This window comes from Oryctolagus cuniculus, chromosome 1 (assembly GCF_051225735.1).
Source record: "Oryctolagus cuniculus isolate XC-2025 breed Fujian yellow rabbit chromosome 1, ASM5122573v1, whole genome shotgun sequence".
Lineage (NCBI taxonomy): Eukaryota > Metazoa > Chordata > Mammalia > Lagomorpha > Leporidae > Oryctolagus > Oryctolagus cuniculus.
This window is the reverse complement of record NC_142867.1, coordinates 226,102,887-226,116,670: the sequence shown is the minus strand read 5'-3', so window position 1 is coordinate 226,116,670 and position 13,784 is coordinate 226,102,887. Positions and strand designations below refer to the sequence as shown.

The 13,784-nt window shown below is 56.4% G+C and overlaps 1 protein-coding gene across 10 annotated transcripts in view; it reads left to right on the top strand.

The window, feature by feature from the left end:
- Positions 1-13,784, top strand: part of TTLL11 (tubulin tyrosine ligase like 11) — a 271,165-nt gene that overhangs the window by 218,747 nt on the left and 38,634 nt on the right. For 5 of the 10 annotated variants that reach the window (XM_070056361.2, XM_070056342.2, XM_089301981.1 and 2 more), the window contains 2 exons: positions 3,726-3,868; positions 4,609-4,824. In XM_070056361.2, the coding sequence (XP_069912462.2) occupies positions 3,726-3,868; positions 4,609-4,824 (359 nt within the window). The remainder of the gene's footprint in view (positions 1-3,725; positions 3,869-4,608; positions 4,825-13,784) is intronic. The other 5 variants (XM_070056388.2, XM_070056346.2, XR_016211618.1 and 2 more) reach the window with 3 other exon arrangements.

Genomic DNA, 13,784 nt, shown 5'->3' with positions numbered 1-13,784 from the left:
AGGAAAACAGAAAACGACCACCTTTCCGCACAGAGAGGGAATCTAGAGATGGGATTTTCTGGGGTGGAAACAGCCGGTCCCTAACTTACCCGTGAGATGTCCGCGGTCCCTAACAGGAAATGGGGCTGATCCTGTGAAGTCTGTCTTTGCCAAGGCTGCTGGTGAACCTGGGTGATTTGTGGTTCGCTCCCATCCTGTGAGCCCACAGTCCCCTGGTTCTGGGGGTGAGAAAGGATGGTCCCACATCATCAAGGGAGCATGGGAATTCGGGAATTCTCCATGTCCCTCCCTGACCCCTGCCCGTGTGCCAGGCCCCGAGCCCGTCCTTAAAAGAGCCTAGTGTGGTGAGCAGCCCCAGCCCGGGACAAAGGAGGAAGTTTGGGTGCATTTGCCTGCAAAGCCCATCCCCCCACCCCACCCCACGTGCAAACCTAGCCTCTCCTTCCCAAGGAACAGTGTGGGCCTGGGGCTACCGTATTTCTTGGACCTCCCTTCCTCTGAGGAATGTGTCCTTCCGCTCGCTGGTAGAAGCTGCATCCCAGGGCACAAGGGGAACCTCTCTCAGCGGCTGGGGCCACGCAAGCGACACAGTTTTTAACGCAGGCTGTCAGGTGCCCAAAGCCCTCTGAGAGCAGATCTGAGACTCCTTCGCTCTGCGCCGCTCCCCTGGCCCAGAACACACTGTGCGTGGCGGGCTACAAAGTAATTCTGTGTTGAGGGGACGCCTGGGAGGATGGCAAATCCCTTCCCAAGTCTTGACCGTTTGACCCTTATGGTCTTTCCCCATTAGACTCCACTGACAATGCCCACTGTCCCTGGGGGCCAACCTGGGAGACCCTGTCCCCTGGTCCCCCTGATTGTTTTACCCCCAGGCTCCTGTCCCCAAAGTTCCCAACAGGAACACTCTGAGGCTCCAACCCTACAAGTCCCTGGCCTGAGACCTTGGCTTTGGATTTCTGGGGTCCAGGTCACCCACCGCCACCACCAACATCCCAAATCCAAAACTGTCTCCCAAGGGAGGCCTGGATGTGCATCCCAGCTGTGTGATCTTTGCACAAATCCTGTCCTTTCTCTTGAGCCTCCGTTTACCCATGGGTGAAATGGCCCTAGAGCCGCCTCCTTCTGCAATGCTTTGAAAGCATTTCCCATCTCCCACAGCCAGCCTGGGCACCTCTGTCCTGGAGCAGATGTTGCAATCAGCTGTATTTGCAGGCACGCTAGAGAGGATGGGTTACCTGGAAAGGGGAGAAGTGGAGAAATCTCTTAGGTAAATTACGGCTCCCGCTCAAGGTTTGACACTTCTATTTTCTACCTGTCAGGGGAAAAAAAATAACTATATCGCAGTGGTCAGTTTGGTTTCCCTTTTTCTACTCCATTAACCCAGAGAGCGAGCGAGCCGGGCAGCCTTCCGTCCTGGGAGAAGCAGGTAGCCCGGCGGATGCTGATGTGATAATTAGAGAGAACCTGGGGCCACTCCTAATGAAGCCTGAGAAATTAGCAGCGCAGGTTGTTAGATCGCCCCTGGAGAGACCTGGACACCGTCTGCCCAGAACCCGATAGAGACAGCCATCTCGGTGACAGGTGACGTGCAAAGCCGCGTGTCCACTGACAAGTTGTTCCCGGGGCTCGAAACCTGTGCGCTGATGTGCTCTGAAGCCTGCCGTGGTAACTTGTGATTGCAATACAGAGCAGAGGCCCTGAGGAAGCAGGGTGGGGAGTGATGGTCTGGGAGATGGGGGTGGGCAGGGAGAGAGGAAGAGAGGGAGGGGACCAGCAAGGGTGCGCATCGATAAGGTGCGCCCGCCTCCACCGGGCCCCAAGCCGACCTGCTCCCTGGCCGCCATGGTCAGGAGAGCGAGTGGGTTTGGAGAGGCACCTGCTTGCCAGTCAATGGGTTTCCTGTCGGACCCCTGAAGGAGCTGTTCTCACAAGGGACAGTGACCAATGGAAAATCAAAGAGCTGCTTTATCTTTAGCTGGGGATGCATTTGGAAAGTTGAAAGTGGCATTGAACGTGGTTCAGGCAACCTGACAGCTGCCCCAGAGGTCTGGCTCTCAGAATTCCCAGGGCTCATCCTGGTCAGGGGGTGGTGCCTCTGGACCAGCCAAGAGCTGCCTGCCTGCTGTCTGCACAGACAGCCCAAGTCCTGCCACCCAGACCCCCTGCTGGGCTCCATGTCTCCACAATGGGCGGGTTTACGTGGACGGCCTACAGTTAGGCAGCTAGAAAAGGCAACAGGGCCAGGACTCAAACGCCCATCCGCGTGCTCCTTATGGGGTGCCAGACTGCCTCGGGAATGGGAAGGGGAGCTGTGGACTGCTCAGAGGTGTATGTGGACTGCTCAGAGGTGTGCCCTTCCCCCTGCCCACTTGGAAATGGCCCCCTGGTGTCAGAACTGAGCCTGGCGAGGCTGTCCTGGGCCACACACAGGGGCGAGGACCCAGCCTGCGCTGCTCTGCTCTGTAAATTCTGGGCTTCGCGTGACTGACTGGAGGCTTCTGGGAAATCTTCAGGTGGCAGATTAAGATGGGTGACGGACGGAAGCGTTGAGCCCCTGGCTTTAGATGGCGCCGCAGGGCCCCACGTGGTGAGCGGTTCCAGCTTTCGCTTCAGCCTGCACCTGTGGCGTCCCGTGGCCATGGGATGCCCCTCCCCCTTGCCAAGCACGATGCTGGTAGCCATGTGCCCAGCATTTCTTCCTGGCACAGACCGAGCAAGGGGGAGAGGAAGTCGTGTGTGTGCACTGTAGGCTTTGAAAGGCGGGGTTCTCGCTTCCCTGGAGGGGGCAGGGGGTGCTTGCCCTGCTGCTGTGTGTGTGTGGCTGGGCCGATGCCCTGCAGCTGTCACGGCCACAGCTGGCATGTGAGCGTGGAGCCCCCGGTTCCGAGTGGCAAAGCCAGTATTCAACCCAGCCTCGCGGCCCCAGAACTCACTCCTTTTGGCCCATCAGACCCCGACTGCCAAGAGGCTAACACACGGGGACACTTGGGACCTGCCCTCCCCGAAGATGCTTGCAGCCCCGTGTGTCTTCCAGCTGCCCTGCCCTCCGCTCCAGGGGTCCCAGAAATGCACGGATTTCTCACGGGGCCCGCAGGCTGCGAAGCCCGGGGTCAGGTGTCAGGCCAGGGCAGACGGCTGCCTTCTCCTGGCATCTCCACCTGGCACAGCAGAGACAAAGCCGGCTGTCTCAGGTCGCCTCTTAGCAGGGCCAGCTCTGTGCCATCGCAGCTTAAGCCACCACCTATGATACCGGCATCCCATATGAGCACCGGCAGGAGTAGCGGCTACTCCACTTCCAATCCAGCTCCTTACTGAGGAAAGCAGCAGAAGATGGCCCCAGCACTCGGGCCCCTGGAGTCCCAGGCTCCTGGCTTCAGTCTGGCTCAGCACTGGCCATTGCAGCCATTTGGGGAGTGAACCACCACCGTATAGAAGCTCGCTTGCTTGCTGGCTCTCTCCCTCTCTTCCTCCCTCCCTCTCTCCCACTCTGGCTTTCAAATCAATCAGTCCTTTAAAAAGAAAAAAAGGGGGAAGAATGAGGGCTCCACCCTTCTGACCTAATGACCCCCTCCCCAAAGCCCCACCTCCTAATGCCTTCACACACTGGGGGCATTGGATTTCAACCTGTGCGTTTGGGGGCGGGGTTTGGCATAAACAAGCTGTCCTTAGAGGCCCCACCCCGCCCACATCAGGCAGGTGCTAACTCCCCCTTCTGGTTCCGGCAGGAATTGCAAGCTCAGCGGCAGCAGCCTGTCCATGGCGGCTGTGGACATTCTCTACATCGACATCACCAGGAGGTGGAACTCCATGGCCCTGGACCAGCGGGACTCAGGTACCTACCTGATGGTTGCCTCCACCATTCCCTTGTGTGAGTCCCCAGAGGCACGGCGGGTTGAGGGCAGGTGGGGAGGCGGCAAGGCAGAAGGTGTGTGTGGGGGGGTACATTTTCTGGCCCTTCTTGTCATTTCCAGGGTGGACCCAAATTTAAGTTCTGGGCCGTTGCCTTCTACCAAGGCTGTGCCCACCCTCAGCCTACCCTGTCCTTGCTTAAGGCTTTGGTTCCACATCTGCTGGGGAGACTCACTCATTCATTCATTCATTCATTCATCACAAGCTGGGCCGGGCACTGGCAGACTGGTGGGCGAGCACTTGGTTCTCACCCTAACGGAATTCACTGTAGAGGCTGGAGGCAGCCGAGAAAGTGACTTCTGCGTTGTGTGCTGTGGGCTGGGACCGAGGGAAGAGCAGAGAGGCAGCGGGGGAGCCCAGGGCAGGAGGGCCGGGTCCGGGATGGGGGGCCGGAAGCCTGCTCCTGGATCCCGGAGAAGGGCGTGCATGGCAAGCCAGGGAACCGGGCGGCCGCATGCTGGCAGGGATGTTGCCAGCCTAGACACGGAGACCTGAGCGACTGCTGTGCTCGGGACCCCCGGGGATACCCACTGTCGGGCTGGAAGGGAAGGGAGCCGGGGCGGAGACGGAGCTGCGGGAGCCTTGAATGCCATGGGCCGATCGCCATGAACTCTAGGTCCTGTGCGCGTGGTGAGGGATTCTGCGGGCAGAATCCACCTCTGGGTGGGTGGCTATAGCGTCTGCTCCATTTCCTCACAGTGGGTGCCAACCCTTACTGCCAATCCTACAAACCGGGAGGTCGTCTCCTGCCCGTGCACGGCGTAGTCGGCATTAAGAGTCGCCTTTCACTGATGGGGGAATTGCAGCCCAGGTGGCCGAGGTCTCCCAGCAAGCACCTTGGCTCCCTGCCTGCCGTGGTGGTGCAGGAGGTGGCGCCTTGGGGAGCAGCTCCAGCCGGCTCCTGTGAAGTCAGAGGTTGGTTGTCATACCCAGATTGCAACGGGCAGCCCGAAAAGTCACCCCTCCCTCCTCTCCAGTTCCTCCTCTGTGAACCGGCACTGACCTTACCTGCACCCCGGTTGCCCTGGGGGCCCCAGGTATCCGCAGATATGAAAGCGTGTGGGATCATCACCAACCACCCGAGACAGTTGATCTTATCAGTGGCCACAACCTGGGGAGACTTCTGTGGGTGACCCATCCGGCAGCCGGCGCTCCCCGAGTCCCGACAGCCCCGTACCCACGTGGCTAGAACTTCCCGGACACAGAGCTGCAGCAGGCCCTCCCTGCTGGGTGCCAGCCACCAGGGAACATTGGCTGCGGGCTCCGTGTTTGGTAATGAGGCCACCAGCTGCCAGTTGGCGGCCGCCTGCTGTGTGGCGCGTGCTCCACCTCCACCGGGCGGTTTGCAGGTACAAGGTTGGCTGGGATTCTCCTGCAGGTGATCTCTGTCGCACAGAGGCTAGGACACTAACCCGCCTGGCTCCCCTGCCGGGCTGCTTTCTCCTCTAATTGGTCCTGGAGTAGGGCGGGCACCAAGCTCCCTGCCCTGCCGCTCCCCTCCCTGGAACTCAAGAGCAAAACTCCGGGGAATACCCGCAGTCAGGGAGCCACCACGGTGAGCAGGTGAGCACTCCCCACGCCTCTCTGCCGCCGGCAGCTCCCAAGCGCGCCCACGTGACAGCCGAGCCGCGACACTTTCTGCTGGGCAACAGCGCCCGGATGCTGCTGGGGGGCGGGGAGGGGGGGCAGCGGAATTATTAAATATTGAAATTGATCAGGAGTAGCAGCAGGAAGCTATTTATCATGTTTTATTGCTTCTAACTCACATTACCATCTGGCCCGTTGTTAATTCTGAGTAGGCTTTCGTGTTTTGTTTGCCTCTTAAATTGCTCCCTGGAAGCGGCACCCACAGGGTGTCCACAGTTCAGGCTCCTGGCAGGTTTCTTGGGGTCTGTCGGGGTCTGACCACTCTGTTGATCAAATTCAGGAGATGAAAAAAAAATAATAACGACTTAGTTCTAGCACACACCGATGAGCGAACCCGGGAGTGGGATCCGCCTGGCGTTTCGCCCCTCACTGTGTGGAATAATAATCAGCAGCAGTAAAGGCAGCTTTGCAGTTACCCCGTACAAGGAGTCCTCCAAAAGTTCATGGAAAATGCATGTAATGGGAAAAAAATGTGTAGACTTCGAAAAAATTTTGCACGGGAAATAAATGTCTCTTTTTAATTTCGTTTTGCAATGAAGTTGCGGGAGCACCCTCATGTGTGCAATCACTGCCGGTTCTCTCACCAGACCGTCCAAACAGGCAGTTCCGAGTACGGAAGGCAGGGCTTCTGGTAGAGGCTCTCCCGTTGGCAGGGTCTCTCATTCCTCCCCCGATGCCCAGGGCGAGATGCCCGGCCGCTGGACAAGATCAGCACATGTGCCCAGCACCAGCTGTGTGAAATGCCCAGGCCTCTGCCCTCTCCTGACGCCACCAGGCCTTCCTTCTGCCCTGGTGAGACTTCGGCACCCACCAAAGGGTTAACCAGGTCCCTGGTGCGGGAGGCCTTTTTGAACAAAGATGATCTGCCAGGGAGAACAGGCTACTGAAAAGAAGATGAAGAGAAATGGTGCAAAGCGTGCGATTACACACTCACAACCTCAATAGGCTTTGTTTGTTGGTTGCCTATTTTGGTTTTTGGTTTCTTAAAAATGTTTTGTTTATTTGTTTATTCATTTTATATGACAGGAAGGGAGAGAGAGAGATGGATCTCCCATTTGCTGATTCACTCCCCAAATGTCCACACCAGCCAGGGCTGGGCCAGGCAGAAGCCAGGAGCCCTGATCTCAAACAGGGTCTCCCACAGAGGTGGCAGGGACCCAGGAACTTGAGCCATTGCCTGCTGCCTCTCAGGGCGTGCATTAGCAGGAGGCTGGAATGGGAGGCAGTCAGGACTCGCACACAGGAGCTCTGGGAACCCAAGTGGCTGCTGTGTCTAATGCCCACCTTGTTTTGGTTTTTATTGGACTTCAGATGCATCGACTTGGATTCATTGTCATCCTTGGTTTGTAAGACTCTGGATTTACTTAGCTCGTTTTTTAAATTTAATAATGGAATTAATACCGACTAACTCACCACCCAAAACAAAGCTAGGGCTTGAAAAAAATCCCACGTCTAACGCGTGCTTCTCACCCAGCCCCAGCCCGCCACGCGCCCCTCCCTCCGCACACAGGAACCCTCGTCTGCATCCTGGGTCCGTCATGGCCTGAATAGGACCATCTTCCTCTCTGCTGGAATGTCAGACTACTCAGGAGCTTGATGGAACTTAGCAATGTGCAGCCTTCCACTCTCCAGCATGCCAATGTAATTGTCATTTTTTTTTTCAAAAAAAAAAAGAATTAGGGATCTTAATTTCCAATTTTAGAATTTCCTGCAGAACACAGGAATCTAAATGAGGGCGTTATCAGTTATCAGCGGAAGTGGGTGCCTTAGCCCTCTCGTCGGCCAGAATCGAAGGAAGAAGCACGTTTGGCGGTGAGGACGCCATTATCCATGCAAGTTGCGCTCACACGCTCCTGCTTATCACGGAGACGCTGCTCTCGGCTCTCCGTGGGCAGAGATGAGGGTGGCATCGAGATTAGGCGGTGAAAGGCAATGTCGCTGGTATCAGCTGGGAGAGACCCGCATCGCACCTGCGGGGGCTGGGGCACCCAGGAGCCCAGCCCCGTCGGACACAAGACCAACTTCCGTTCACTTCGCAGCTAGGCATTCGGTTGTTTTAAGGGACAAGGGTCTTTCAAAAAGTTTGTGGAAAATAGAATTAAAAGACAAGTCTGTTTTGGTGCCAAAAAAAATTCTGAAATTCATGAATGGAAGGTATCTTCAAAACGTTTCTGAATGTGCAAATTATGAAAAAAAAAAACTAGGCATGAATGTCAAAAAGATTTTGCATGAAAACAAACTTACCTTGTAATTCCTTTCTCCATGAACTTTTTGAAGTACCTCCTAAGCTAGAGGTCCCTCCTGGCGCTAATGGAAACGGGATTATAAAGGGGGAGCAAATGGACTGGAGAAGCTCCTCCCATCGGTCATCCGTGCAAGCGTGCACGTGAGCACACACACATGTTTTATTTTTTTAAAGATTTTATTTATTTACTTGAGAGAGTTACACAGAGAGAGAAGGAGAGGCAGAGGCAGAGAGAGAGAGAGAGAGAGAGAGAGAGAGAGAGAGAGAGAGAGAGGTCTTCCATCTGCTGGTTTACTCCCCAGATGGCTGCAATGGCCGAATCGGTGCTGATCCGAAGCCAGGAGCCAGGAGCTTCTTCTGGGTCTCCCATGTGGGTGCAGGGGCCCAAGGACTTGGGCCATCCTCTACTGCTTTCCCAGGCCGTAGCAGAGAGCTGGATCAGAAGTGGAGCAGCTGTGTCTCGAACTGGTGCCCATATAGGATGTTGGCACTGCAGGTGGTGGCTTTACCCACTACGCCACAGAGCCGGCCCCGACACACACACTTCTTGATGAAGGAAACCTAACAGTGGCAGAGTTTAACCCTGAAAATGAGGAGACTTTAAAAACATTCATGGGAATGTGTCTTATGGAAACCACGCACCGCATGGCCTTGGCACACTGGTTAAAACACCGCAAAGGAAGCCAGCGTCCCACATCTGAGGGCCTGGGTTCAAGCCAGCTCTGCTCCCCATTCCAGCTTCCCGCTAGTGTGCACCCTGGGAGGCAGCAGGTGATGGCTCAAGTACTTGGGTCCCTGCTGCCCACCTGGGAGACCCACACTGAGATCCAGGCTCCTGGCTTTGGCTTGGCCCAGCCCTGGCTGTTGCAAATATTTGGGGAGTGAACCAATGGGTGAAAGATCTCCATCTCAATCTATACCTCTTTGTGTCTCTCTGCCTTTCAAATAAAATACTTGAAAAAACTACATATGGATTTCAAACATGTTTGCACCCAAATAAACTTATCTTTTCATTTCATTTTCCATGAACTTAAAAAAAATGATTTTAAGATTTTATTTACTTATTTAAGAAATAGAGTTACAGAGAAAGGGAGAGACAGAGAGAAAGGTCTTCCATCCGCTGGTTCACTCCCCAAATGGATGCAACAGCTGGAGCTACGCCCATCTGAAGCCAGGAGCCAGGAGCTTCTTCCGGGTCTCCCACATGGGCCATCTTCCACTGCTTTCCTAGGCCATAGCAGAGAGCTGGATCAGAAGAGGAGCAGCCAAGACTCGAACTGGTGCCCATATAGGATGCCAGCGCCCCATGCAGAGGTGTAGCCCACTAGGCCACAGCTCAGGCCCCTCCACAAACTTTTAAAAGCCCTCTGGTTTATGCTGCAGACTCTTGGACCCAAGAAAGCCACACCCCTCCTGATAGACAAGTGCCTGGGCCGCCCTGCAGTGCATTCGAAGCCACCGGGCCCTGGGATCAGACAACCTGGCTCTGCCACTGGACTTGCTAACTTCCTGGCTATGGGACCTCAAACCAGCTACAAAACTCTGTCTCGGCCACCTGCTCCCACTCGGTAACGTGGAGACGATCATGGGCAGCACCTCATAAGGCACTGAGGTGGATGGAACGAAGCAGCGAGGGCAGCGTTGGGAGCCGTGTCTGTGCCTGGGAAATGTTCAACACCCAGGGGCTGTGGCTGTGGCCATCACGCTGCCTTGACTGCACTCCTCTCTCCAGACCTGCTTCCTGGGGACTCCCCCTGCTGGGTGCGAGTGCTCCGCGGGCGCCGGGGGCAGAGCTGCAAGAAGGGCCCTGGACGTGATTGCCAGGGATGCTCGTCAAACCCAGCAGAGCGCCAGGCCCCCTCATCCTGCCCCTGATCGTCTGTGTTACCCCCATGCTGGGGCGTGGTCCAGCAGGGGCGGGGGAGGAACCCGGGCATCCAGCTCTGAGAGTGGGGCTGGGGAGAGCAGCGGGCAGTGCAGCCCGGGCAGCGGGGGATGCAGCGGCAGCAAGCTGAGAGCGCAGGCTGCTCCATGTCCCGCAGGCCTACAGGCCTCTTGGTGCCTGTCTGAGCACCTGCCACGGAGCTCCCCCCAGGTCCTCACAGACCTCGGCCACCGCCTGTGGCGGACTCCAGCCTCCCTCTGAGTCTGCTTTCAGCTCGGGCCTGTGCTAACCAGGGAGCCACCCGCACTGACCTCACTCTCTTTCCCCTCCGGCCAGCGTGGCTGCCTCCTCAGGGCCCTCGCCCCATCCACTGCCACTCCTGGGGCCTCTTCCTCAAGGCACCTTCCTCAGCACTCCGTCCTGTCCCCTGTCCCCCTTCTCATCGCTCCAGCAGACATCCAGGGCCGCCCCTTGGTCACAGCACTCGTTAAGTACCGCGGAGTGAGTGTGTAGTGGCTGCCCTCTGAGTTGGGCTGACCTCAGTGAAACGGAGCCGTTTCCGCCTCATGCAGGCCAGAGCTGTGCACGGCACACAGCAGGTGCTCTGCCAGCATGTATCAAACGACCCAGGGGCCCGACCCTGACGACTGGCTGAAGCCAGGGGCATCTGGGTCTCATGACCGTCTCTCACTCCGCCGATTTCTGCAGATCATCTGCTGCCTGTACATTCATCAGCTGGAAGGAGTCCCAGTGGCAGCGTGTGAGGTTAGCGAGGCACTGAGCCGTGTGCGAGTATTTTTACTTGGGGTGTTGAGCGCGGCCTCCCTTATCCATATACATGGGCACCCCCACCCCACCGATAGACCGGGCGCCTCACACCACGTCTGGCACGAGCGGTGCCGTCAGATGGGCCTCTCTGGATGTGCGCCCTACGCACTACAAAATAGTCGGCGTCGGGATTATTTTTAATAGAAGCAAGAGAGGCAGCAGGAAAGCCAGGCTGCTCTCTGGCTGTCCCCAGACGCCCGCTGCGGAGGGCGGCTGCGCGTACTCAGATGGTGACTCCCAGCACGTGCACACCTGCCACGCCCCCTGCCCCTGGGTCCCACGAGGGCCTGTTCTTCCTCATCCTCAGTCAGCCCCAGGGTGGGGGGAACAGGATCCCTGCCCATTGTCCGGCCCCACCCTCCCGAAAGACAGACAGAAGGGAGAAAAGCCGTCAGATGTTTCTGTCGGTGACTCCGGTGGCCTTGCACGTGTTGCTGGGGCTAGCAGCAGCCAGCTCCAGCCTCCTAGGGAAAGCCTGGGCGGGGTCAGGCAGGAGGGAACCTGTGTTTGCCGCCTACGGCCAGGGAGCCCCGGGAGAGGGCACTTGGCCTCTAGGACTCTGGGTCTTTGAGAACGGGCCCCGTGACATGCACCCAGGGCTGCTGCCAGGGTGTAGTAAGGCAGCATGCACCTGGCTCCTCCTCTCCTGCCGGTCCTTGTCATCCCTGAGTGTGTGCACACGTGTGCGTGTGCTCTCCTTACACACTGTTCACCAGTGTTTCCCAATCTGCCCATCCACCCCCCATGCCCACACTGCCAGGGAGCTCGGTCTCATGGCCACCACCTCATTCCCAGGGGAGGACAGCAGCCGGCGCTGTCTCCGTCCTGGGCCACCTCCTGCAGTGACAGCAGTGCCAAGCATGGGAAGATGTAGGCCCCGTGCCAATCCCAATCTGAGGGCGGAAGCGCCCCTTAGAGTGGGGCAGAGGCACATCCAGCAAGATAGTCTGGTCCCTAGGCTTGGCTCAGGGTGACATGAAGCAGGAGGGACGCCATCAGGGAGCTGTCCAGCTGGGAGGACCTCTCCCCGCCCTTTCTCCTACACCTGGGGGAGTCAGGGATGTGTCCACCCGGTGCTCCCAGCCGGCCTGCAGGGAGAAGTTTCCCTAATTCCCAGCTTCGAGCTGAGAGGCAGACAGCATGGGTGGGGCCACCTGCGATGGCTCCCGGCTGGAACACGGTGGCGCCCAGCCCAGGGCCCAGGGTCCAGGGCCCCATCTAAACCTTCTCCAACAAGCTGCCTCCCTCCCCACCTTACTGCCAGCGACTGACACAAAGACCAACTGTGCTGGTCTTTATCTTTTCAGAACACAGATTCACAGAAAAATCAAGCCGGTAACACAGAGAAGACCCCATCCCCGTGGTTCCCCCTCCAACTCCATCTCGCGTAATTGGGGTACATCTGGTGCTTCTAACACACTCATATTGGACCTGATTACTGATTGTACATGAACAAGGTCCAGTGTCTACCCTCGGGTCCACCCTGTGCATTGTGTGGGTCGTGTCATGCACCCTCCATGACAGCGCCACATGGAATCATTTCGCTGCCCTGAAAGTCCCCTGTGCCCACCCCCCCATTGTGCCTTCCCACCCCCTGGTCCCCTGGAAACCACTGATCTTGTTACTCTCCTGAGTTTTGCTTTTCCTGAACCGCTGTGCTGCTGGAATCACGCAAAACGCGGCCTTTTCAGATCCGCTGCTTTTCAGTTAGCAACGTGGACTTGCGTTCCTCTGTGTGTCTTGATGGCTTGAGAGCTCACTTCCTTCCCTCTCTGAGTGTACTGGGGGAGGGTGCCTGTGAGTCCCATCGCTCGCTGGAGGGCATCTGGGGAGCTTCCAGTTCGGGGCCATCATGAAGAAAGCCTCTGTGGACTTTCCCTGCTGGTTTGGTATGGACGAGGGCTTTCAACACGCTTTGGCTGATACCTAGGACGTGATGGTTGGCTTGCAGGGTGTGATGGTTCCTTGTGTCATCCACCTGACCGGGGTAGGGAATGCCCAGAGAACTGGCAAAGCATCATCGCCGGGTGTGGCGTGTGGGTATTCTCAGAGAAGGCGGGCGTGTGCGTTGGAGATGAACGGGGAAGATTTGACCTCATTGTAGGCAGGCGCTATCCAGTTGGGTGAGAGAGAAAAGGTGGGGGTGGGGGCATCCCCTCTGTGTCCTGAAATGGGACCACCCCCTCCTCCTGCCCTGGACAGCAGGACTCCAGGCTCTCTGGCCTTTGAACTCCACAAGGGACCCCAGCGGCGCCCTGGGTTCCCAGGTTTTGACCTCAGCCTGAGACTGGCACCATCAGCTTTCTGGTGCCAGGCTTTCAGCCTCTCATCGGGCTTCTTAGCCTCCGTGACTGCACACGCCAATGGCTGAATAAGTCCCCTCCCCTCCCCTCCTATCCCACCCCTCCCTTCCCCTCCCATCCCATCCTCTTCCCTCTTGTCCCCTCCCCTCCTTTCCCCTCCTCTCCCCTTCCCTCTTCTCCTCCTCTCCTCTCCCTTCCTCCCTCCCCTCCTCTCTGGAGGAGCCTGACTGACACACAGAGTAAGACTGTGCATAATTCTGTAAGAGCTTGCCACGCTGTCTTGCAAAGCGGCTGCACCATTTCCAGTTGCCACCATGAGGGTCACGAGTGAGGGTGCCTGCTGCTCCACATCCTTTTCAACACTTAGTAGTCAGTTCTTTTGGATTTAGCCGCCCTCATAGGTGTGCAGTGGTTCCTCACTGTTTTAATTTACAACTCTCTAAAGATGCTGATTATCTTCGCGTATGCCTATTGGTCGTCTGTGTGTCTTCTTTGGTGAGGTATCAGCTAGTCAAATCTTCAGATGTTTGGCTCCTTCTTTAAGGAGGTTGTTTATAGGCTTATTGTTGCATTTTAAGCGTTCTTTGTATATTATTGGAAGCAAATTCTGTATCAGATACAAGTTTTGCAAATGTTTTTTCTCCCAGTCTGTGGCTTATCTCTTCATTTTCTTAATATTTTGCTCAGGACAGAAGTTTTAAATTTTAATGAATTCCAATTTAATCTTGCTTTTGTTGTTGCATCTAAAATTTTATAGCCAAACTCAAGGTCACTTAGACTTTCTCCCTGTCTCTGTTGAGTGGTGCCGCATTGTGTGAAAATGTACTTACTAAATGGAATATATTACAAATTCCAGGATAGTGATTTTTTTTTAAGAATCTATTTTGAAAGTTACAGATGGGTAGATACACAGAGAAAGAGAGGTCTCCCATCTGCTGGTTCACTCCTCAGATGGCCACAACGACCA